We start from the raw sequence: 26,994 nt of genomic DNA, 5'->3' as shown, positions 1-26,994 counted from the left end.
CACAGAAAAATCTTATTGAACTGAATATTCAAAGAAGTAATAACCATTTTAGAAAGACGTGATAAGATCAAAGCTCCGCTAAGTTCCAGGCGAGGTACGCTCAGCTTCTTTACAGGTGCTACTTTGCTTTTAGCACAAAGTAAATTTATAAAAATGTTACCCTTTTTATCAACACTGCGAATATATATGGCTGCGCCATAAGCAACTTCGCTTGCGTCACAGAATCCGTGCATTTCAATAAGAACAGAATTAGGGAGAACTACATTTCTTTGAATTTGCAATTTATTCAACTCATGCAACTGATCTCTGAAAGATAACCACTCAGACTGAATATGCAATGGCACTCCTTCATCCCAGTCTAACTTCTCTAACCAAAGGAGTTGCATAAGGATTTTGACTTTAATGATTGATGGACTTAAGAGACCTAAAGGGTCAAATATTTGAGCAATACCAGAAAGTATTGATCTTTTAGTGATAATTTTGGGAGTAACATTTGAATCAATAGAATAGGACAATGAATCTAAACTAGGGCACCATTGTAACCCAAGTGTCTTTGTGTTTTCATTGGCACCAAAAAGGAAGGGAGTGTCTAATGAAATAGATTCCTGGATGGACTTAAGAAATGAAGAATTGTTTGACGTCCACTTTCTAAGTGGGAAGCAACCTTTTGAAAGAATTTCAGAGACTTGTTTACAATTAAGGATTAAGTCCTCTAACGAATCAGAACCAGTTAACAAGTCGTCAACATAGAAGTCTTCAGCTATGATTTTAGAAGCTTGAGGGAATGTATCAGAATGCTCTAATGATAGCTGATAGAGACATCTAGTGGCTAGATAACTACTTGACGTAGAGCCATAAGTAACTGTATTTAATTCATATGAATGAAGAGGATCTTTCGGATGATTTCTCCATAAGATTCTTTGGAGACACCGTTGAGTATCATCAATAAGAATTTGGCGGTACATTTTGGCAATGTCCGCAGATGCAACAAATGGATACCTTCTAAATCTCAACAGGATAGATATCAAATCATTCTGCATGACGGGACCTACCATCTGAAGATCGTTGAGCGAATGACCAGATGATGACGGACAGGAACCATCGAACACTACTCTGAGTTTTGTAGTGAGACTGTCCTGCTTCATCACCCCGTGATGAGGAAAGTAATAACTATGTACTGGCAAAGTACAATCAGTAACTCTTGACATGTGGCCTAAAGACAAGTATTCCTCCATAAATGCAACATACTGCTCCTTCATGATAGGATCATTAAGAAGCCTTTTTTCTAAGCTATAGAACCTTCTTTGAGCTATTGATCTGGATTCTCCCAAAGAGTCAACCTGTGACTTAAAAGGAATGGTCACAATGAACCGACCATCCAAATTTCTCCTAAAGGTTGATTTGAAGTGCTCCTCGCACAATAACTCTTCTGGAGACTGAAGTTTAGTACCTGAGCACTCCTCAATCTCCCAAAACCTAGAAAGGTCGTCAGTTTCGATATTGTGTGATAATCCACATATGGTAGATTGCTGACTATTCACCCTGGTATTTCTTTGACCGTGGTGAGAAAGCACATAAGTCATTTTGCCTAGTTTTTCAGTAGAAGCGATTTAATATTCACCGGTTACCTCTAAATCCGTTTTATAGCCCAAAATTATGTGTTACTTACTTTATTTGGTTTTAATTGTTGTTTTTATAATTATCTATATAAATGTCTTATACTAATATAGACTATTCTCCAAATTTTCCACCACCCATGAAATAAAAAATATGTCAAAAATGAAATTCGTGACTTATGTCATTTGATCCCAAGTGTGTCCATGACTTATGTGTTATTGCACTTACAGAAAATAGTTATGAAAATAATGTTATTAAACAAAGTATTTTTTATTTGTTATAAAAATGGAAGTTTGATAAAAAAAAATAAACCTAAAAAAAGAATGAATCACTTAAACATATTAACTATTTAATCAATATCTTCGTCGATACCTGAATAGTCCAGCAACGCTGTTTCGATCAATGAAAGATTTTCATAGAACCCATGAAAAGTTGTAGGGATTAAGGGAAGCAGATCAAGAAGATCCTTCTTTTTTTCTTTATTTATTAGCACATCCGCCTTATATTTCAACGGGGGAACTAAATTTCCCAACCCATTTCGTCTAATAAAAGAAATTTTCTTAAATGACTTCTCTGCATTTAAGGATTTTTTGAAAAATATTTTCTTATTATCCCATTTTATATAATTTAGCCATTGCACGTCATGCCAGCGAAAAGGTTCTCCTTGATCGTCTTTTTTCCTAGACACCAAATGCCCCTTTAACTTGTCACATTTATGGCAAATATCCGTTTGAGGCTTTTTAAACGACAGATTCAATTTATGAAATTTAGATCCATAATATGGATACGACACAAAGTTGGTATGATTCCTTGTACAGGGAATACATTGCTTCTAGGGTCACATGTGATGGTAGAAACCTTTTATTTGTTTGGACGCGTGAGTAGTGGCTTTCGTAACTCAGGAAACTCAAAATATGCTTACCGAGTTCTTCTAATTTTTCTTCAGACCACTTGTTTGGTGGAATATTCTTTCATTGGACAGAATCAGTCTTTGTTTCCGCAGGTTATGCTCGTTTTATTAAAGCGATAACTTTTATGAAATTGTCTGTTTCATTGAAAGTCACAAGAAAGCATTTACGGCAAACAGAAATATGGCTACCATTTATTCATAAAAAATATTTGTAGGTTTTGAGGCAAAATTTTTCTTTGTGTGGATGGTCTGTATGAGGCCTCTTTAATTTTTTGTCATGTATAGTGAAAAGACTGGCTATATAAGCTATTCTCTTGTCGTAACTGCCCAAACTCAAATATTCGGGAAAAATTTTTTTCAGCTGATTTTCAGTGATTTTTGTTTTGTACTTTGCTCGGCATAGTGGCAGAGGTTGAAATGGTCTTTCTGGAATTATTTTACCATTTTTTGTAATATATGACTTCCGAATTACTTTTTTTCGTAATTTTCTAGCCTTTCTTGTGTCCGGTGGTTTTTGCAGCTATTGGCGTGATTTTTACGCTCTAAGTAAAATTGCTTGTAATATTATTATTTTGTCATCAAAACAGAATTGCTTTTAGGAATGTATCTGCTATCAACTTATCATCAACAGACACTTTAAACAAAAAACTTCTGGACATGTGTTATTCGCAATATCAAACAAAACTGAACTGTTTTAGGCTAAATTATTTTCTGCATGTAATGTTTCATTAGCGCCTAGTAACATAAGTCACCGACGGGACGACAATAGACAGCAAGTTCTAACTGGCTCTTTTCACATAAGTCGACTTAAGTGTTTATTCACAAACTCAAGTCGGTATTTTCTCAATATGGTTATTATGCACACTTCGCAATAACAGCTGTAAAAATGCATAGTAGACTAAAGTGCTTAGAGCCGATAATAGTATACAAATCACCTACGCATTTTTATCAAAAAAAAAAAAATTCGGAAAATTTGACTTATGTGCTTACTCACCTCAGTCACAGATTTATTAAAGGACCAGAAATGATCCACCCTAATCTAGTTTTCTGAAGTATGGGTTTTTCAGGACCTAACTTGACCTGACCCACACATAGCAGGTCCCAAAAAATACTAGCACTGATCAGAATATTTACTTCCGAAGGAGTATGAAAATTTGGGTCTGATAAACGAATATTTGCAGGTATGGGCAACGAAGATGCATCAATTTGACAAACTGGAAGTTGTCCACATATTTGTGGAATGATTAAACACTCTAGGGGGAAAGAATATATAGATTGTAAAGAGTTAATAACAATATTACATTTGTGATTTATTTTAGAAGAAACATGAGCGATACCCACTACAGAAATGTTAACCTGCTCCCTTGAAATACCCAGCAAATCAACTAAACTTGATGTGATAAAATTAGATTGAGCTCCACTATCTAAAAGAGCTCTACAATTATGAGCAACCCCTAAATGGTCACGAACTTGGACAACAACCGTTGATAGAAGGATTTGTTGATTTTGAGAAGTATTAGAAAGTGTCTGAGGGCTACTCTGAGAAGCAACTACTTGATCATTAAACTGAGGCAATGGATTTAGTGGATTTTCAATAAATTCATGGAGAAGAGTATGATGTTTCTGGTTACATTTCTTACATTCGCCATATTTGCACGTAGCTTGTTGATGTCCAGAATGCAGACAATTCAAGCATAATTTAAATCTACGTACTTTATTGATACGGGCAGGAATGTCTAATGAATGAAATTGACTACAGTGAACCAGTTTGTGTTGCTGGTTGCATAAAGGACAAGAAAGAAAAGAAGATTTTGTACTTACAAGAGCCTTATTACTGTTGTGTCTGAATTTGACATGATTATTGACAGAAGTCCCTTGAATATTGGGTTTATTTAGATTATATCTTTCTAGAGTATCTGCCTTCGTTTTTAGGAAATATATGAGGTCCGAAACTTGACTGACTTTACCATTGTTGGCCTTCTCCCATTCTTTCACAGATTCAGAATCTAATTTTTCCAAAAGAATATATTTGAGAAGGGCATCCCAATGTTCGACTGGTTGTTTTAATGCCTCCAAAGCTCTAAGATTGCTACAAAATTTATCAATTAAGTTTCTGATTGAAAATGAACCTTCTTTATTGATTGCCTTTAAATTGAAGATGGCTTTAATATGGTTATGCAACAACAATTCCTTGTTAGAATATCTCTCAACCAAAAGATTCCATGTAACAGTAAAATTAGAAGCAGAGAGAGGTATAGAAGCAATGACTCTCTCAGCAGAACCTGTTATGCATGCTCTTAAATAATGTAATTTTTGTATTTCAGATATACTATTATTTTTTATAACTAACGAATCAAATAAGTCATGAAAATCTAACCATTCTTCTATGTTGCCACTGAATTTTGGCAATTCAATAGAAGGAAGTTTTATATTGGAGGTTGTATATGTATGATTGGATGCAAAATGTTCACTAGTAGGACTAGATGTACTGGAGGCACTAGCTGAGGTTGTTGTCAACAGTTATTTTGCCTTAATTATAACTGAATAAAATGATGTTTCGAACGTTTCTCTGTAATTTATTTCTTCCTCAGTTATTGCGTCCAGTAAACTTTCTATTTTTAATTGGGTTTCTTGATATTGAGTATGAATACTATTCGCGTTTTCGATGCGCAATTCAATTTCAGCGCGAGTTGGCTCATTCATCTCACCGTGGGTTGAGTCCCTATCAATGAATTTAATAAATGAGGTTAATCGCGCTTTAAGAGATGCTCTTATCTTTTTTAACGTAGGCAAATCCCCCATTTTAATTCAAATTTAAATGTTTTAACTATTATGTGTCAAAGTAAACTAACAATGAACAATAAATTTCAAGATTGAAGAAGTCTAAGTTAGGAAATTGAAATGAAAGGCAGATAAGTAAGGAACAAAAGCTCACTTCCCTGATTTTTGATGATTCGATGTCCCGTCCAGTGAAATCGTCAGTATGTGTTCAATCGGATTGTATACTTGACTTGAAGCCTGGGGCAAAGGAGCACTCGATGTATTTCTGCGACTGTCTCGTTCAACGTTGTCGGCTGATCTTGTAGGTTGTATGGCGTGGAATAGCACAAATATCCGGCTCGAAGGACCAATGTTTGTTTTGTTCTTTTTCTTAGATATGATCTGATGATTTATCTATTCGTAATGTGAAAAATTCTTATAATAAAATTATACAAAATGAATTTCAAGATCTGACTTTTTTATTCTCGCTTGACACACACAGGGATGATACAGATTAATTATTAGTTGCTATTGGCAACCTTGACATTTCCCCTTTTTAATAATTATGCAGCCACTATCTTGAACAGTATGTCTCTACTGTGGGTCATTGTCTATCTTGCCCGAGTGATATAAGGTAACGCATCTTGTTAACAGATACCATTTTTATGGCATTACTAAGTTTTCCTGTTGCGTATATAATCAGGAGATTCATTTAGGCAAATGAAATTTGCTTAGCGCTGGTTGTTATAGTTAGACCAACAGCGTCGTCTGTTATATAGCAGGGTGCACCTGAAGATTCTGCAAACTACTCGACTATTTCTCCTCCACTACTCGAGCAGGATAGGTTAGTGGTTGACTGGTTGAGAGGTTGAGTAGAACTGTTATGTTAATGTCTTTACTACCCTTATGCCTATTAGATTTCCAAAAATGTATTTATTATTTAAAATGTATAAAAGAAGATTTATGGATAAATACAAATTAGATAGAGAATTATCTTTTTGAACTTTTCATAAACTTGTTTTTAGCTTTATAACTCAACCCTAGGTTGTTTAATAACGAAAATTATACAAAAATACAGTACCAGTGAAATAAAAATAATTTTATAATGTAGTTTATAAACTATTTTGTTTTTCCTGTTTTTAAATATTTAATACACAAATTTAATTAAACTATGTCGTGTTTATATTTTTTTAATTGTTTTAATAATAAATTTTATTACTTGATACTTGGAAGTGTTTTATCGAAAAATAAATGACTAAAATGATAAGTAATAATTTATGGCAGCTAACAAATATAAATCAAATACTGACACAATATGTTGGAATACGTTAAATTATTATTATTATGAACATCTGTGTTTCCCATAAGTAGTATTTATTTTTATATAATGTATACTAATGTTAATTTTATGTTAATGAATTTGAAAACTGTCTTACAGTATAGTTGCGATATGATAAGTGGCGTTTTCATTTAATTTTATGTTTAGCTCAAAAAGAGCGACACATGAAATGAATGTGTAGGTATGCATATAAAAAATATCTTATGTTGCATACTACTAATATTAGATCATTTTATGTATGCAGAATATTCTACAGTGATTATCGTCTATAACCTTTTACCGATTAATTTTTATATCTTTAATATTACTACAGTAGACTCCCTCTATAACGAGAACTGAAATGACAGACTAATTACCTCGTTATAAGCCGATCTCGTTATATCAGACAATCATAATACTGTGCATACATATGAATCTGTAGTTTTCTAAAACATTAACTTTCTATAGTGAAGCCATTCGGAGCAATATAAGATGTTAATAAATATTGTTTGAATGGCGTCTTTGAAAAAAAGTTATTTACTTTTATTGTCAATGAAATATATTAAAACATAAAAGAGTTGTTTACTTTTATTATCAATGATATACGTTAAAACAAAAAAGCTGTACTTATATTTTTTCCAACTACATAATGTATAAATCGTATTTTCAAGGATAACATAAACTATTGCTTCTGCAATTTTAAGAACTCTCGTCATTTTTAACTGCTTTAAATGGTCCAGTATCATTCTAGCATATATTTTCTAAAGATGTGAAACAGTTGTATTTATTCATTGAAAAGAAGTTTATTATTGCAGGCTGCAGTTAAGTTTATTGAGGGGCTGTTTGAAAAGATATTTATTTATAAAAGAAAAGAGGTTAGTCTTTGTATGTGGGTATATTTTATTTTATAAAAACCCTTAAAAGGGCAACATTACAAGCACGAACGTTTTCGGAACAACTGTTCCATCATCAGGTTAAAATGCAGGTTAACATGCCTGAGCCACCAAAATATTTGGGTAAAAACCCTTTAAATTGAAAAATGTTACCGAAGAATGTACATGATGTTTATAATATTATGTGATGTTTAATATTTTAATTAGATTTTACTTCAGGTAACATACACCCATGCTTAATTGAGTTCCAGTGTCCGGAGAGTAAACCTCTTCAAACGGACTACGGTTGGCAACTTGAGTTGCCAACCGTAGTCCGTTTGAAGAGGTTTACTCTCCGGACACTGGAACTCAATTAAGCATGGGTGTATGTTACCTGAAGTAAAATCTAATTAAAATATTAAACATCACATAATATTATAAACATCATGTACATTCTTCGGTAACATTTTTCAATTTAAAGGGTTTTTACCCAAATATTTTGGTGGCTCAGGCATGTTAACCTGCATTTTAACCTGATGATGGAACAGTTGTTCCGAAAACGTTCGTGCTTGTAATGTTGCCCTTTTAAGGGTTTTTATAAAATAAAATATACCCACATACAAAGACTAACCTCTTTTGTTATACGTGGTATACAGCCAGCTACAGGAATTATTTTCCTTGTGGATTTTATATTTATTTATAGCTACGACCGGACTAAAAACGTAAAAAACACGTTTTTGGATCTTATTTTCTCTCGTTATAACCAAATTTGCCTCGCTATAGACGGTTATAGTTCAATAGAAATTTCACGGGACATTTAATGTATCTCGTTATAAGCGAAACCTCGTAATAACCGTGTTCGTTATAGAGGGAGTATACTGTATAATGTTAGAAGTGAATATAACGTCTATAAAATAACAAAAATGATACATTTGTTCCTGTTGTTCCTGTATGTATTTCAAGCAAATTATCTATAACTGAAAACTAAGCTTAGATATCTGAATTAGAATTATTAAATGATACGTTTGGTCAGTCCATCTGTATCGAGTTAAAGCCTGGACATTAAAATTAAATACCATGAGACGCAGAATGCTCGGAATATCATGGACACAACGCATTACGAACCGAACAGTATTAAACACTATAAATAGAGAGTTAAAATTTATAACAACGATTAAGAAAAGACCTCGTACCTAGGCTGCATAATGAGAAATGACATATAATCTGCTACGAATAATAATTGAAGGGAAGATAGACGGCTGAAGTGGAGTAGGCAGAAGAGACATGTCATGGCTTCGCAATATCAGAGCTTGGACGGGCATGAACGTTCAACAATTACTGAAAGTTGCGCAGAATAGAGAACGTTTTGATGTAGTGATCGTAAACCTCCAATAATGGAGTGCATCAGAAGATGGAGAATCTTTTAATAAAATTACAAACTATGTCCAAGGTGAAAACGGCATCCTTTTAAATTAGAATTTGGGAAAACTTGGCTAACTGCTTCAAGAATTTCTATTTCAAAATCGACATACAGAACGGCTGGGTCAAAAATTATACTTCTACTCGTAAACTCCTTTTTCAAGAACTGGAACAAACGTACGTAGGAAACGGTTTTCTTGTTGGGAAGCCAGACATATACTAGAGGTACGTAGTGTTCATTCCTGAGCTTGTGAACAGTAGACAGTTGACAAAAATACTTCGTGCGTTATTTCAAGATCCCTTCCACACAAAATTGTATTTAAACTGCACAAAAATTTTAAATTTATCTCACAAAAAAACACCACGAAATTGGCGGCCGAATCGTTCTTTAACAAGAAGTACTCTCCTTCATTACCAGAACAGTTCACTTCTTTATTAAGAAATTTCATGGTCTTCTCACAATTATCTTCAACGGCCTTTCTCTTCAATGAATTGTTGAGTTTTTGGCGGTTTAGCTTTTCCAGGCTGCTGCCCTCATGGTTGTGCTCACCACTGTAATCGAGCTCTGTGTACAGTGTGGAAGTTTCCGTTTTCACATCCGACTGACATCCTCGGTATGCACACTGCCATCGCTTCCGTTCTCCCCACAATAACTTATAGAAATTTTATTTAAAACTGTTCGCCACTAGCATGGATTTTTCCCGTTCGCACATTTCTGTAACTTGTATTTTCTACGACGATATGATCAAGTACAAGCCAGACTCAAAACTATCAGTAAACTAACTTGAAATAAGTACAACGTATAATAATAAGTACGCAAACCACTTTATCCGTAGAGGACTTATTACCTACGAGCGGGAGCCAGTTCATGTGCACCCAATTTAGTAATATCGACTCAGTTTGAACAGAATGAGTGCCTTAGGTTCTTAGGTACAAATAAGCTATTGAAATTTAAGAATGGCACAAATAGGTATAGCATTTCATCTTTTTAGGAATTCTAAGCTTCACTACCGCTAATAGAGACAGTTTTATTACAATACATGTTTATCATTATAATATATTTCTATATTATTCTATTATATTACATATTATAGAAAATGGTTCTGACAATATAGCAAGTTTTGCGAAAATGAGAATGTCAATTTAAGTAGATAGTAGATGATTTGCAACGGATTTAGTAGGATGACAACAAAACCCAAATTTCAATAATAGTCCCATTGCAAGATTACTACGTTCATAACGTAGTTAATTAATCAAACTCACATTTTTACATGCATTTAAGAGTAGGAGAATATATTGATAACAGGTTGCCAGTCAAAAAGTGGCCGCAAATAATTTTAATTAAATTAATGATACATAATTAATTTTTGAACAAAAATTTTATTTTGTTCATAAATAAACTACGCTGCTCATGACGTATATGCATGTTTTTTTATATCAAATTAAAGCGTATTTTTCCTCTTCTTCTTTTTATGTAGGGCATGACTCTGTCTGTTTTTCAATGTGCCTCCAGTAAGTCTACTGATCGTCTTCCTATTGGGGAACCGTCTCTTGCTGTCTTTACTACTCTATTTGTTGTCTTTCGGCTTATATGATCGTTCCATTCTACTCTTCTATTTCTTACCCAGTTCTTGATGTTCTCCACCTTGCATCTACGTCCTATATCTGTACTTTCAGCTCTGTCCCATAGTCTTTTAAATTTTCTAAGTGTTTTCATCTCTGCTGTTTCTAACATCCTTTTTGTCCCCTCTGTGTCAGGTCTTGTTTCTGCCGCATGTCATTATTGGTATGATGACTGTTTTGTAAATTCTGCCTTTCGTTTCTTTCCCGATATTTTTATTTCTCCATATAGTTTCATTTAGGCAGCCTGGGGCTCTGTTTGCTCTATTCACTTGATTTTCCTGTAGGTAGATAATGTGATGCCTATATATATATATATATATATATATATATATATATATATATATATATATATATATATATATATATATATATATATATTTATATATATATATATATATATATATATATAGTATATATATATATATATATATATATATATATATATTTAATCTCCATCAGTTGTTCTATTATCTGACCTTCCAGCTCCAATTTACATCTTAGTAAATTTGCTGTTGTAAACATGCATTTTGTCTTTTTTGGGGAAATTAATATGTTAAATTTTCTGGCGATTATATTAAATTGGTGCAGCATACGTTGTAAATCGTCTTTACTTTGAGAGGGTAGTATTCGTCTTCTGCAATACAGATTATTTTAAGTCGTTTTTCTCCCATTTGGTATCTTTTTTTAGTTCTTACTTTTTTTATTATTTCATCCATAATCAGGTTGAACAATAGAGGACTCAGGGACTTATCTTATCCCATTGCCAGCTTCAATAGGGTCGGTTAGTTCTTCTACTTTTACTTTTACTGTGTTGTTTTGGTAGATACTTTCGATCGTTTTGATTATTCCTAGAGCTATCTCTCTTGCGTACAGTACGTGGATAACTTCTTTTAATTTGACCCGGTCAAATGCCTTCGTAAGGTCCACAAAACATAGATATGCCGGTTTGTTGTATTCTAATGATTTCTCTTGCACTTGCCTCATTATAAATATAGCGTCGGTGCATGATCTTCCCGACCTAAAAACTTGTTGTTCTTCTGCTAGTGTTATAATTTCATTCAGTTTATTTGTTATCACTTTGGTTGTTAATTTTAGTGTTGTGTTTAATAAATTAATTCCTCTGAAATTTTACGGATCCGATTTGTGTCCCTTTTTGAAGAGAGGTATTAGGATGCTTGATCTCCATTCTTGAGGAATTCTGTTTTGTTCTATTATTTTTTGGATTAGTGGTAATAGTTGTTTGGTCAGACCTGATCCTCCGTACTTTAGGAGTTCGTTCGGTATTCTGTCCTCTCCTGGTGATTTTCTATTTTTTAATTTCCTTAATGCTGCCTTTACCTCTTCCTCCTCAATATTTATTTCTTCGTTTGTCGTCACCTCTGGTGTTGGTGGTTCATTATCGTCACCTTTAGCAAATAGGGATCGAAAGTAGTCTACCCATGTTTCCTTCTGAATGTGTACGTTTTTATTAGTTCGTTCATCTCTTTTCTTTGTCCTCTGATCATTCTCCATATTTCTTTTTGTGTTCCGTAGAAGTCGTGTTCCATCTGATTTGAGAAACATGATTCGTTTATTTTATAGTGGTTGTTTGTCTGTGTTTGTTGTATTCTGTATTGTAAAAATGCTTTCTTCTTTTCTTCACATTTTGTCTTCACTTACTCTCTAAACCATGGTGTTTTCTTTTTTGATATGTTAGTGTTCGTTACTTTCCTTTCTCCAGTTATTCTGTTGCTGCGTTAATTATGTTATTTTTAAGTTTTCCCAGCTCTCCTCGATGTTATCGTTTTCTAATATTTCATTCCCAGCGATCTTCTCTGATATTCTTTTCCTGTATAAGTATTCCGTGGATTCCGTATTTAGTCCTTCGACTTGATTTTTGTTTGTGTTGGCGCCGCTCTCTTGGGTGAGAAGTATTTCAGGATGATTCTTATTTTACATAATACTAGGCTGTGGTCGCTAACTATATCTGCTGAGTTGAGGCATCTTACGTCGATTATTTTCGATGGACGTATATCTCTATTATTATTAAATGTATATTTGTGTTGGTGGTTGTAGTCAAAATGTATTGTTTATTCTTAGTTCGCTATTTGTGCAGAAGTTGATCATCAGTTCTCCATTTTCGTTTTTAACATTCTTATTATGTTTTTGTTTAATGCCGGTTATTACTTGATTGCCTATTCGAGCATTAAAATCCCCAATATTATCATCTGCCCTCTGACTTGATCTGCTACTTGTTGTAGTTGGTCATAAAACGCTTCCCTTGTTGTTTGAGGCTTGTTATTTTCTGAGCCGTATACTCCGATGATGTACTCCGCTTATTTTTGTACCTAGGATTTTTAAATAATTTTAAAAAACTTGTAAATAATTTTTTTATGGATGATAAATTTACAAATAATTGAAATCTAAATTTTTTTGAAGTTATTATTATAATAAAATAGCATTAGTAAATTAAACAATTTTTTTTTTTTAATAAAACAGTAGTTTCAAATCAAAGGCTATAGCGGGATAAGATGGTCATAAGTGCCCCCGCACCGATCAGCACCGCGACTTGTGCTTTCAATAAAGCATATAAAAACATGACTTCATGCAAATTTTCCCAGGGCCCATAGAACCTCTTAAATCTACAAAAGAAGCTTTTTTTGACATTATTTTTTTCTGGACGCAATTTTGCTTTAAAAAATCTAAAAAAATTCATGAAGATGTATCTTTCGTATACAAAATAGAATTATAGAAAATTGAAATTTTCAATAATTTTTTAGGTTATGTTAATAATTTTTGGCTAACTTTTAAATAGTATTTTTTTTATTCTTTTAAATGGCCAAGGCAGAATTTTCAATTTCTGAGTAGAAAGCATCGAAAAATTAAAAAAACGTTTTTTTATTCATTTATTTGCACATAACCTCAAAACTCAGTTGGTAATTCAACATTTTTTCTTCCACATTATCAAAATTTATTGTAACAGTCCCCATTTAACTCTTTCATAAAGATAAAATTCGAAAATACCACGTTTTTTATCCTTTTCGCATTTTTTTTTACCTGACCTCAAAATCAGATAGTTAGATGTATGCTTTTCCATCTATTTTCTTGCTATGAATCATGATTGTAAAAATAATTATTTTTAACTTACAAATTCTCAGATTGCGAAAAAATGGTGATTTTCTAATATTTTCTTACGTTATTGACTCATAACCTTAAAATCTACTAGAAGGGTTTTTAGGTTATGTGCAAATAAATGAATAAAAAAACGGTTTTTTTGATTTTTCGATACTTTCCGCTCAGAAATTAAAAATTCTGCCTTGGTCATTTAAAAGAATGAATAAAAAATACATAAAAAATACTATTTAAAAGTTAGCCAAATAATTTCAATAATTTTTCCTGAGCTCCATTTTCAATATAAAAATTTGAAAAAAATCAAGCTATTTTATATTCTAAAGATACATCTTCATGAAGTTTTTCAGATTTTTTAAAGCAAAATTGCGTCCAGAAAAAAATTGAGTCGAAAAAAGCTTCTTTTTTAGATTTAAGAAGTTCTATGGACTCTGGGAAACTAAACATTTGTATTAAGTCATGTTTTTATATGCTTTATTGAAAGCAAAAGTCGCCGAGCTGATCGGTGAGGGGGCACTTTTGACCATCTTATCTCGCTATAGCCTTTAGGACGTTTAGGTCACATTTGTGTAAAGTGTTATTAAAAATAATTTTTATTTATTCATTGATTCCTACAGACTTAAAGAAAATTGTTGAAAAACTTTATTTTGATTATTCAAAATTATAAATCAATGCTTGTTTTCAGAAACGGCTTTATTTCGATTCGAATGACCTGTTGAGGTTTAATATTAACTATTACTTGTTACCGAAACTTTTTTCTTGCGATAATATTTACTTTATTTTTTTAGGATGGTACAGAAGACGTACATGACTTAACAAAAGGAAATAGAAACTTTAACCCCTTGATTCTCTTTATTCCTGCTATGTGTGATATGATGGCGACGTCCATTATGTACATAGGATTAAATTTAACATTTGTTTCGAGTTTTCAGATGTTCCGAGGATCAGTCATAGTATTTGTAGGATTATTAAGTACTGGTTTTTTACAAAGAATGTTAAATAAATCACAGTGGTCTGGAATATTTTTCGTAATAATTGGACTAGCAATTGTTGGCATTACAGACTTTGTTTATCATGATAACAATGGATCGCATGGCCGCAACGATATTATAACAGGTAATGTAATTCACTTATACACTACAGTCCTTATTTATGGAATACATTAATAATTATTGGCTTTATTATTAAGTTTTGAGGAAGATCATGATAAAAATTACTCCTTTAAAGTTTTTAAATGAAAAGACATACCTAGCGTGTGTTCAAATAGCTGCATAAAAGTACTTCTTTGCATTTATTTGAACATAAGCCTTTTATGGTTTACATATTTAATGTACATAATCAAGTAGTTGCCAAGCTATACCTGTCAGAATTTACTATTTTATTACTACAACTTTATCAACAATCATTATGTCGTATTTATCGGAAACCTACATCGAAATTTTAACAGTTTTTGGCTGTCAATAAAACAGGAACATTCTAAGGAGGCGTGTGAATTACGCATTAATAAATATCCATATCATGGTATTTTTCAATCTACAATTAACAAAGAAGTAGCAAACAAATTTCATATAACGCGACACGTAAAGGATCTTCGTACCGCAGGAAAAATCCATGAAATTGATGAGGATAAACGATAAAATGTTCGGATGCTGTGCCCCGAGGGAGCGCAAAGAGGAAGCAGGACGTGGTACAGTCTAAATCAGCGTGACGGCGCGTCCCAATGGCTCATATCTTCAATGGGTATCTTCACGCGGCCTAGGCACCTTGTGGTATGTAAGGATCGCGCGACTGACCAAGGCATCATGGATAGGATCGGAATCCCGTTCCAAAAGTTGCTCGCGGATAAAAAGGAGATACCCACCCAAATTGTCTAAAACCCACTCATATACCAAATTTTAATCTAACATATTTCGGTCGTAGCCGACATGTTTACCTCACCCCTTTTCCCTTAAAAATCCCTATTGCACCCATGATAAAGCCTAAAACTCGAAAACAAATCCCTATTATCACCGTGGAATGAATCGTGCCAATGATATGAAAGATGCGAGGTTTAGAATATCACAAACGATCCCTCCGGGATACCTTGCGAACTCCCGGATTATCAAGCCTTGTCGCGGTAAGAGCTGAGAATTATATGGATTCTACAAAAACCACAAAACCAAGACATCAATCACCAGAATAAGGAAGAGACAGAAGGCAATCACCAAATGGAAAGAGAGAACAAAGAGATCAGGGAAGAACATTTGCTAGACAACTTAGAAGTTGGAAACAGGAAAGAAGAGAAAAGAAAAGAAATCAAGGCAATCAATACTAGTAGGGGAGCAAGTTCTGAATAATTCTGGGGAGGAATGCGAGGAGCAAAACATAGCGAGGGAATAGAAACCACTACTGCTCGCATCGACGCAACAGCCCTGAAGCCAAGAGAATACAAAAAAAAAGAAAACAGAGAAAACTGTATTAAACACAAAGGGGAAGCCCCCAAGGAAGGAATAAACAGGAAACTCATGGAACTAATGACTATCAGATAAAAGAAATAAAATGTGGCGAGTGTAAGGCAAAAATAGAACAAGGCAAAAAAATGAAACAACGAATAAAAAAATTAATCAGCAAGGGGGAAATATAGATTCATTTATAAAAATTTTTTGGGGAAACTGGGAAGAGGAGGTCTACCAAAAAACCACGTGGGAACAGGTCGACCTCCAGGATACAATAGAAAAGCTAGACTGCTTTATTGTAAAAAAATAAGGGAATAAGAAAGGGAAATTAGAAAACGTTATAAAAAAGAATTAAGGGAAGAATTAGCCGAGATAATAGAGTAGAAGTAAATGTAGTAAAATGTAGTCTTGAAAAACAACACCGAAAAAGTAAAGATGAGGAAGCCCTGGAATTCTTCGGGCGAAAAGAAGATGCAACATGGGGCTCCTAGTTAGGGGTAAAGAGACAGGGGTAACAAGGGTAGCAAAAGAGGCCTCCGTATAGGAACAGTGGGGTGACTGGGAATGTATGGACGTATGAATAGAAGGCAACAGCTCTAATATTAGTACTTCGAGGTAAGGCTGTCAAAATCCTCCTAAATATCTCAGAGGACGCACACAAGAACTATGAGACCATCCTATCGGCTCTAGAACTAAGATACGGCTGCCAATATTTAAAGTAAGTATACCAGAGCCAACTAAAACTGCCTTTCCAAGGATCCAACGAATATGTACAATAATACGGAGCGGAACTAGAAAAGATGGCACGACTTGCTTGGCCCGAATCCCCATAAGAGTTCCTACACCAATTAACCAAAGCTACCTTCAACGTGATTGCAAACAACGTACAAGAAAAAAAATCGACCGGCACGTCAATCCCCCCACATCAACGCAGTCCTAGGTTCTCAATATTCACAATAAGGCGAAGCAGCGACAGTTTAGATGCCGATGGACTTCTCAATAGTCACCAGATTCGACAGTTGGAAACCGTAGAGGGTGGAAGTAACGAAGAAGCTCTAACCAAGGAAAATCTCCAGGCTGAGCAGAAGAAAGATTCATATCCAAATCTAGTTCGTGAGCAGAAGAAAGATCTAGATCTAAAGCTAGTCCGTGACCAGAAGAAAGATTCAGGTGTAAAGCTACACCTTGAGCAGAAAAAAGATCCAGATCTAAAGATAGTCAGTGCGTGGCTGGACAGCGAAGCTAGGCCACAATGGCAGAAGATTGCCAAAAATGGGCAAGCAGTGAAGGGCTACTGGTTTTAGTGGGACTCCATGTGTCTGCTAGATAAAGTCATCACTCGTAAATGGGAGAGTCCAGGTGGAACAAGAACAGTGCCCCACGATCTTCTCCCAAGGTCACTGGACGTGCTTTTAAGGTCGTGCGTGCAGAACTCTATGATAGCCGCTCCAGAAGATATTTTGGGATCAATAGGACTCTCGCTAGAGTCCGTGAGTGGTAGTATTGGGTTAATTTTCGGTAAGATGTGGAAGAATGGTGCAAACGATGTGACGTGTGTGCATCCAAGAAGGGACTTAAAACGAGTCTTAGGGGAAACTCTCTTACTAGGTTAATTTATCTCTGAGCGTTGTCTATATGTTACTGTGAAAGCCCGAAATCTAGTGAATGTCGATATACACTACTAAATGTCAACATTCTTTAAGTCGCTTGGCGTATGTTCGAATTGGTTAAATATCATATTTTCTAACAGTCACCATTGAATGTCGACATTCATCATACATTTTTGGTGTCTGTTAAAAACGTATATTTTTTATCAAGTAAAAATAAAAAATCAGTTGGGTATGTTTTTTATGTGGGAAAATTGTTTTAATAAACATAAGATTATTGTATTTAAAACAAATACCGATTGGATACTAAACTATTATCAACATAACAGGGAAACATTGTTTTTAGTTTTATACAAAGGAAATGTATTAAGTGTAATCTTATATATTGCAACAAAAATCTTATACATGCAACAATCGCGTATTTCCGACATTCGCCGAAACTCATTTGCGTTTGTCGACATACACCGGTGATACTCCGAAGCAAAATTCATAAATGTTCGGTCTCTCACAAAGGCATTTGGTGTGTATCGACATTCACCGGTAAATGTCGACATACGTCAGTTTCGAACTTTCACAGTAACATATATAACCCTATACCTGGCACAAGATGTTTTAAACTTATGGTATAATTATGGCGATCTAATGTTTTATTGATTGCAACTTTGTTGTATCAACTTAGAAGTTACATAATATAACGATAGTATGTTTTATTGATGGTAATAATGCCTAGTTTAACTAGCCCGAAAATAATTTTTGATAAACTTAATAATAAGAACATCATCCTTTAACTTAAAAAATTTTCCATAGAGGTCAATGCATGCACTTAATATATACCTAATATTGAGTAAATGGGACTGCGATCTGTAATGAATAAGTTTCAGCTGATCGAATACTAATCTTTCATAACCAAAATATTGTTTTAAATCTAAACATCTTAGTGATCCATTATTTAATTTTAGGCGATATGTTAATCATAATTGCACAGATAATTCAAGCCGTTCAAATGGTAGTCGAAGAAAAATTTGTAGCCGGACAAGATATTCCTCCACTACAAGCGGTCGGTTGGGAAGGTAAATTTTTGAATTACACAATTTATTTGCATACTTATTATACACACATACATTTGAAATTTTAAATGGTTAAGTACAGGTCGACAGGAATATCTGAAACCGCCAAAGTCAGACCATGGAGAACTTTGGTTACGCGACGTTGTCAGATCAATCGTGTTTCAAAGGTTTCTAGGTTTTTTATTTGTTACCTGTTTCACAGTAAAATTGATAACAAGTCTATAATGCTTTTACACTGTTGGTTAATAAATTAGTCCAGTCAGTGAAAACAATAAATTTATTTTCTTCCTAAAGTTTTTTAATATTCTTGAGATACTACAGTATTAAATGTCTAATGCTGTGTTTCTCAATAAATATTTTTTAAAAAAAGAGGTTAGTCTTTGTATGTGGGTATATTTTATTTTATAAAAACCCTTAAAAGGGCAACATTACAAGCACGAACGTTTTCGGAACAACTGTTCCATCATCAGGTTAAAATACAGGTTACCATGCCTGAGCCACCAAAATATTTGGGTAAAAACCCTTTAAAATGTAATGTGTTACCAAAGATTGTACATGTTGTTGATAATATTATATGATGTTTAATATTTTAATTATATTTTACTTCAGGTAACATACACCCATGCTTAAGTGAGTTCCAGTGTCCGGAGAGTAAACCTCTTCAAACGGACTACGGCTGGCAACTGAAGTTGCTGTTTGAAGAGGTTTACTCTCCGGACACTGGAACTCACTTAAGCATGGGTGTATGTTAACTGAAGTAAAATCTAATTAAAATATTAAACATCATATAATATTATCAACAACATGTACAATCTTTGGTAACACATTACATTTTAAAGGGTTTTTACCCAAATATTTTGGTGGCTCAGGCATGGTAACCTGTATTTTAACCTGATGATGGAACAGTTGTTCCGAAAACGTTCGTGCTTGTAATGTTGCCCTTTTAAGGGTTTTTATAAAATAAAATATACCCACATACAAAGACTAACCTCTTTTGTTATACGTGGTATACAGCCAGCTACAGGAATTATTTTCCTTGTGGATTTTTTTTAAATATTTTTTGATATATTTCTCTAACGAAACCCAAGCCGGTGAAATTCCTGTCTCATACTTTCTCTGCTACCTTTATAGTTCAATTCTACAAATTTCCTATATAACCTTGTTCAGTAAGATGAAAATTGTATATCTCCTTGCATAATATACCTTGGTAACATCCTTTTAATTTAATGTTAGACGACTTTTCGTGTCATTTGTTGGGTGTTTGAAATCCAGAGCTTTGTCTGTTCTGAATGTGATGACCTTCTTTGTTTTTTTTTACACTGGATAAACTGACACCTGCAAACATGTATCCGTTTAATTTGTTTGATTAAATTACTTGACATATTATACATCAATAAATCTTTGTATATATTGTTGGTTGTCGAAAATATTCAGAATACTTATTTACAAAACAAATATAAAATAATAGATATGCCTAATTATTTTTTTGCTAAATATTTTTAAACATACAATGAACTTACCTGTCAAGACTGTTCTTGTATCCTATGTGACTCAATAAGTAGTGTATGTCCCTCTGCTTCCTCGTGCGTATATTTAAAACATTGTGTATAATTTCACGGGATTGTGCACATAGTGTCTTATTTTTCTAGGCACTTTTAATATCCATATTTATTAAAAATATATTAAATGTATTCTATAAACTATTCAACGATTTTATCTGACAATGTCGCAAAACCACTAATTTCGTGTATATTTCTTGTTATAAATGATGTTTACTCTTCGCAGAAACGCGTTCAACTGAAGTTCCCCCTCCTTGATTTGTGTGAGTGAGCTTCGCGGTTTCTGATATGTATTTCTGTACACTTGTATTCACTTTTAAAATATGGAAGTTTTGACATTCGAATGACACGTTACGTCATTTTTAATATTTAAAGAAACCTATTTTATTTAAATAAACTTAAGTTTAATAATATTTAATTTATATGTTCTATGTATTCCTCTCCTCCTCTATCAATATAAAGTTACGAATACGAATGCTGCGGTGTTATGTCTTTTCTACCCTGTTGTATGGAGTAGAGGCTTGGACACTAAAACAGTTGACCACAAAAAACATCGAAGCTTTCGAGATGTGGTGCTATAGGCGCATTCTCAGAATATCATGGATGGACCGCGTCACTAACACGCAAGTACTCCAAACTTTAGACAAAAGATGCGAAATTCTAAATGAGATAAAAACTAGAAAGATGGAATACTTGGGGCACATTGTGAGAGGTGAAAAGTACGAACTTTTAAGAAATATCATGCAGGGCAAAATTAAGGGCAAAAGAAGTGTGGGAAGAAGAAAAATATCGTGGCTTCGTAATCTACGTGAATGGTTCGGGTGTAGTTCGATTGAACTTTTTAGGCGCGCTGCTAACAAAGTCGCAGTGGCCATGATGATTTCCAATCTCCGCTAGGAATGGCACGAGAAGAAGAAGAATGTATTCCTCTTTTTTATGTTTATATGAAATTTCAGTCATAGTTTTCTTCAATTTCTTGCTGTTGTCTATTGGCATTACTGTGTGTTTTCATAGACATCTAATACCTCTTTGAGTCTTTGTCTTGTGTATAATTTGTTTCATTCTTCTCAATGACCAGTCATGCTTAATTCCCAATACCCATTTCGAATTCACAATGAATCCTACCGGATGTCACTCACGCAATAATATCAGTGTCAATGAGTTCTCGATTTGGTTTTCTTAGATCCTAGTTTACCCTAAATTCTACTTACATATTACTCTACCTACTTATTGCTATGTAATTATGCCTTTTATGGCTTATTTTCTAAATATGCATTACACATAAATACTGGCTTAATATGTTCCATTTATTTTAGGAGTTTTTGGCTTCAGTGTGCTGGCCCTTCTGCAAATACCGTTTTATTTCATCAGAGCTGGTCCTCCTATTACGGTAAATCCTGGAGACCGTTTAGAAGATGCTATTGATGCTTTTATTCAAATTGGCAACAACTGGAGACTTGCTCTTGCAGTTTTAGGTAAGATGCTTTTATTACGTGATAGTAAAATCAGTAAAGTAGATAGTGGGAATCATTTCTTATTTGCCGAAATAAACCATATAATAGGGAATTTAACTAATCTCTAAAATCAATGTGTTGTATTTGGAAAAACTATTATGGATTGTTTTATGTTAATTTAATTGTTTATTTTATTTTTTTTTTATTTAAATTTTGTTTACGATTGGTACTTTACCGTAATTGTTACGTGAATGTTCTTTTATATTTTGTAAAATACGTATTTTTAATAGTAAATATATATTTACGAAAGCTACACTAATATATCTTCTTTTTCTTTGAGTACCATCGTTGATTGAATAATCCAAAGTACCATGCCCAAATTAGGGGTGGGTAGCTTCCATGAATATTTGCCGATATTGTTCTCGGTATAACAATTCATCTACTGATATGCCAGTCTATTGACGAATATTTCGGAGCCATCTACCAATTCCTCTTTTTTCCCCAATCTTTCTGTTTATTATTAACTACAGTATTCAGTATCTACTAGTGCACCAGAAGAAGAAGAAGAAGGGTATGCTCAGTTTTACTGGATAATATTAATACCGGTCTCTTGTGTTGCCAACGGATTACCTTTATATTGTCCTTATTTTTAATGCCAATTACTTCATTTCTCTTTAGTTTATTTTGAACTATTTCCTTTGTAAGACCCGTCCGATTGCTTCTAAGAGTCCCACAATAAAAAGTTTGGCTATTTCTAGCTAATATTTTGTAATTTCGCAGCTTCAAACATAGTTCTACGTAACTATCTTGTGAACTTCCACGACACGGGGTTTTCATGGTTTGGCGACCTGGGAGGATCCGTGGTTTGGTTGTGATCCTACTCCCCTGCCGGATCTTGGTCGGTCATGGAAAGCTGTACTAGAGATATCGACAAGGATCTTTAATGTAGTGGTTTCTCCTGACATTCTACATCCTGATCCCGTTGACCATTTCTTGGTTCCTCCGCCTTTGAGATCGATTTCGCAATCTCAGGACAACAGAGTGCCCTACCCCTCACCAACTCATCCGCCTGAAGTCGTTGGTCAGTAAGTGGAGGATTGCTTATACCGACAATGGTTCGGTGAGAAGTAGTTATAGAAGAAGTGATAGAAGTAGAAAATAGTGACCCGTGCCAAGTGAGTACTGTAAGAAAGATTAAAGACATTTTACTCAAGACAAGTCGAAGAAGAGTAAAATGTGAAGGCCCACACTAACATATAGAAATATTTAAATATCATCATCAGTGTGCTGCAGCCCTTAGAGGGCTTCGACTTTCTTAAGTTTCCAGTGTAATACTGTTCTGTGTTTTAGTTTTTCAGTTGCACCGATTCTCAACATCTTCCGTCATATAATATATTATATATTATAAATATAATATACTTTTTCCGTCGAAAATCTACTTGCATATGTTATGTGGCTCAATGTTGTATAGACTCACCCATGTTGTATTTTCATAAGGCACTCTAAATATTTTGCGTATTATCTTTCTTTCGAAGATATATGAGAATTCGGACTCTTAACGTCCTAACAATCTTGCTTTTGTTTTTTGACATAACCGTTTGTTTTTTTTTTATTTCTCCCAATATGTTGTTGGTCGACCTGTGCGCCCAAAGATATGAAGTCTCTCACGGCTTCGAAGTTTTGATTGTTTATAGTAAGATCTGCATCAAATTCCCAACTTTTGTGTGTATAAGTGGGCATAAACTTGATTTTAGTTAATCCATATGCTGCCGCTGTTAGGTCTGTTAGGACTTCTCTGCTTCTTGCGATAATAGATTTAAACATTTGCATAGTTTATGTTGCATTTATGTCCCCAAGTGTTTTTTGAACATTTAACTGTAAGGTGCATTGTAAAGCACATATTTATGATAGCACAGAATCTCTAAAGTATGTACGTACTTCTATGAAACAAAAATTTGTAAAATAGCTTTTTTTCAAAATAAGATAGTGAAATCAACAAATTGTACAAATATTTTTATAAAATAGTCATGATGATTTTAGCTAACGATTGTAATGCCATAGATATACATTGTAATACTTCCATTTCTGAGGAGAACGCGGAACTCAGAACACTATCATAATTACAGCTCTTATTTTTTAGTACTGCAGAAAACCCAAGTTAGAGAAAAGCTTTATTTATATTCAAATTTTATTGGTTTACTTACTCTACAGTAATATTTTTAAATTCCATACTTTTCAATCAATCAATTTTTTTTTTTTTCGTTTGGCTCATCTAATTTGTGTATAAAGTATTTCAGGTATAAATAAAATGCTCACTATCAAATATAAATACTTGTATTAAAAAAATATTTTAGGTACTGTTGTGTCGATTGCTTTTTTCAACTTCACTGGTATTAGTGTAACAAAGGAATTGTCCGCAACTACTAGGATGGTCCTTGATAGCGTGAGAACGATCGTCGTTTGGGTCTTCAGTTTAGCATTCTTCGATCAGAAGTTTCATTGGTTGCAGGTCAGTAGATATCTAAATAAAAATGACAATAATTTGAAAATATCGTTGGATTTGAATTGCATTTGATACAATACTCCAGTAAATGACGTTTTGGAGTGTAATTTTCCTCGTCAAGACGGTGTAGTTTTCCTCGACGTGCTTGAAAATTTGGATTTAGGTTCCTCTTACCCTCCACTTTACTTTTAAACTTAAACCCAGGTTTGCTTTTACTTGGGTGGTGAAAGCCATCCCTTCTCGGGGATGAAAAACATACATTAAAAATAAGCCCGGAAATAGATTTGAATATTAATTGTTTAATTCTAAGCAACTTTTATTCCTTGAGTTTTTTCACCAAGTTAATACCTTTTGAGTTATTTGCGAGGGAAAATGTTTATTTTTTAAAATAGAAACCACGTTTTCAGACGGTTCCTCACAAATACCTCAAAAACTAAGTATTTTTCAAAAAAAAATTAAACAAAAATGTAGTTTATAAAAAACATAAAAATTGTGTATTCATGAAGTCTGTAGACCCAGCCCGAGCAGAGTTGTAGCTCACGAAAAGTAGGTTCTTATTTGTTAAATTTCAAATCGAATATTTTAACGTGAAATAACTAAGAAATGAAGCATTTTTCGCTAAAAACTCATCACGCTCAAAATACAGTTGGTCCCTTTTTTGGATCGTGAAAATCACCCCCTAATTAGCACCCCAAATAAAATTAATCGTTGTCGCTTTATAATTTACTTTGTTTATGTATTTTTTATATAGTCTTTAAGTTTGACCGATTCAAAGTGCTTATTTTTGAAAAACTTTGATTTTAAAGAAAAAGAAAAATTTGTGAAATTTTGAAAAATGCCCATTTTTCAAAATAACTTAAAAATAATTAGTGATTTATACAATCTTGAGGGCTAAAAAATATTGGTTTTGCTTTTCAGAACATTTTGGTTTGTTTTTGTTTTCTGTAAGACAAAAATTTGTTAAGATATTGCAGTTCAAAGTTTGCATACACTCGTGATTAGTGGCTCGTTCAAGCCCTTTAAACGACAACCCTTATAGTTTTTTAAGCACTTAATAGCTTAAAAGCTAACCGAGGTATGAGTAAAAAACTAATCATATATTTTAGGAGATATCAGAACGCGCATACTCATACACATAATGTGCTATTAAAGCACAGACATACTTTCACCCATCCTTACACACTAATAAGAGTTGTTTTTTTAATTAGAAATAAAATAAATTCATGAAATTTTGATAAAAATAATTTTATTTATAGTTTCAATGGAAAAAAAATACAACTATTCGAATTTCTTCGCAAATGCTGGTTTTTATAAGTGTAGAAATTATGTGATAAAAATTTAAAACAGTGCACAAATCTAAATTTAATGTCATATAATTAAATAATTCCAAATTGCTTGAATTTCCAAATAATGATTTTTTTCCTATATGGGTAGTTTTCACCCCTAAAAAATAAAAAGCAGCCAACGGCAAAGTCCAGTGAAGAGTAAGTATAAACTAAATTGTTTTAATTATAAATATTCTAGGAGGTGAGATTTAGGGGTTAAACTGTAATAAAACCTTAAATTATGTTGTTCAATATTAATTCACATTCATTCACTTCATTAAAGGACGATTTGAATCAATTACCCACTTTAATTTACAATTATACGATTTTTTTCTAATAGGGGTAGTTCTCGCCCCTAAAAACTAATAAGCAACCAACAACACAAGTCCAAAAATGGCATAAAGAGTAAGTAGAACCAAAATCCAAATTTTTATGCAGTTCGGTGCTGACACTGAAAATTATACAGTTTCGCCGTATTTCACGTTCATTTAATGGAGTATAAGGAAAAGATTTTAATATAATGAGATAGAATAACTATTTTAGAAGTAGGCAATTATAATTGAGAGTTTTACTGTCACAAATTATTGGGCGTAAGTAGGAATTCCAATAATTGTATGCCTCTCTTACTAAAGCCATAAACTAAAAGGGTACTCTATTTAAGATTGTAATTATACACAATATTGTAGTATTGTAAAACTCCAAATTACCAATAAAAGTATTGTAAAATTTAATGTAATCAGATAAAAATATATCGCTTGAGATTTTGTAGTGAAGTTGTATAGCGTTTAATTTAAATTTAAGTTCGTTTTGTTTTCTGTTTTCTTTATTGAATTAATGTGTCTCGATTACAAATATTGACACAGATCAAATCAATATTTTGCTTAACAAAAATTTTCATGTAAGTTATTCTTTAATCCAGCGGTCCACAACCCTGTGGTCGCGATCCCATGTGGGATCGCGAAAGATCTTTATGGGGTCGTCAAAAAAGTAAAAAAGTCAAGAAGGTCCTGCACTTATCGAATTTTATTGAGGTTTATGCGTAAAATATAACCTCTCTTTACTTACACAATGTCCTTAAAACGGAGAGAATCGAAAATAATTTGTACGATTGTACGTCCTGTCCAGTCCCGCCCGTCACATCCTCACAGCTCCTGCGCCCGCGCCCCCCCACCCCGATCTCTCTTTCTTCGTTCAGTCTTCAGTCCAGCCAGTCTGTCTGTTCAGTCAGTTCTATCCGCACGTGCGGACGCTTCGCGGCTTTGTAGATTGCAAATGCATAACCTCTATATTTATAGGTACTAAATTGATTTCAAAGATTACTTCCCTAGAAAGTTTTTTAGAAGATTAGTGTTCTCGTGGATAACCACGCACACGGTAAGTAACTGTGCACTCATACTTAGAAAATAAAGTGATGTGA

General features: G+C 33.5%; 1 protein-coding gene across 1 annotated transcript in view; it reads left to right on the top strand.

Moving 5' to 3' along the window:
- Positions 1 to 26,994, top strand: part of Tango9 (transport and golgi organization 9) — a 48,975-nt gene that overhangs the window by 15,565 nt on the left and 6,416 nt on the right. The window contains exons 3-6 of the mRNA XM_072523139.1: positions 14,416 to 14,743; positions 18,629 to 18,739; positions 21,612 to 21,770; positions 24,104 to 24,258. Of these exons, the coding sequence (XP_072379240.1) occupies positions 14,416 to 14,743; positions 18,629 to 18,739; positions 21,612 to 21,770; positions 24,104 to 24,258 (753 nt within the window). The remainder of the gene's footprint in view (positions 1 to 14,415; positions 14,744 to 18,628; positions 18,740 to 21,611; positions 21,771 to 24,103; positions 24,259 to 26,994) is intronic.

Source organism: Diabrotica undecimpunctata, chromosome 2 (genome assembly GCF_040954645.1).
Source record: "Diabrotica undecimpunctata isolate CICGRU chromosome 2, icDiaUnde3, whole genome shotgun sequence".
Taxonomy (NCBI): Eukaryota; Metazoa; Arthropoda; class Insecta; order Coleoptera; family Chrysomelidae; genus Diabrotica; species Diabrotica undecimpunctata.
This window is presented reverse-complemented; position numbering and strand designations above follow the sequence as displayed.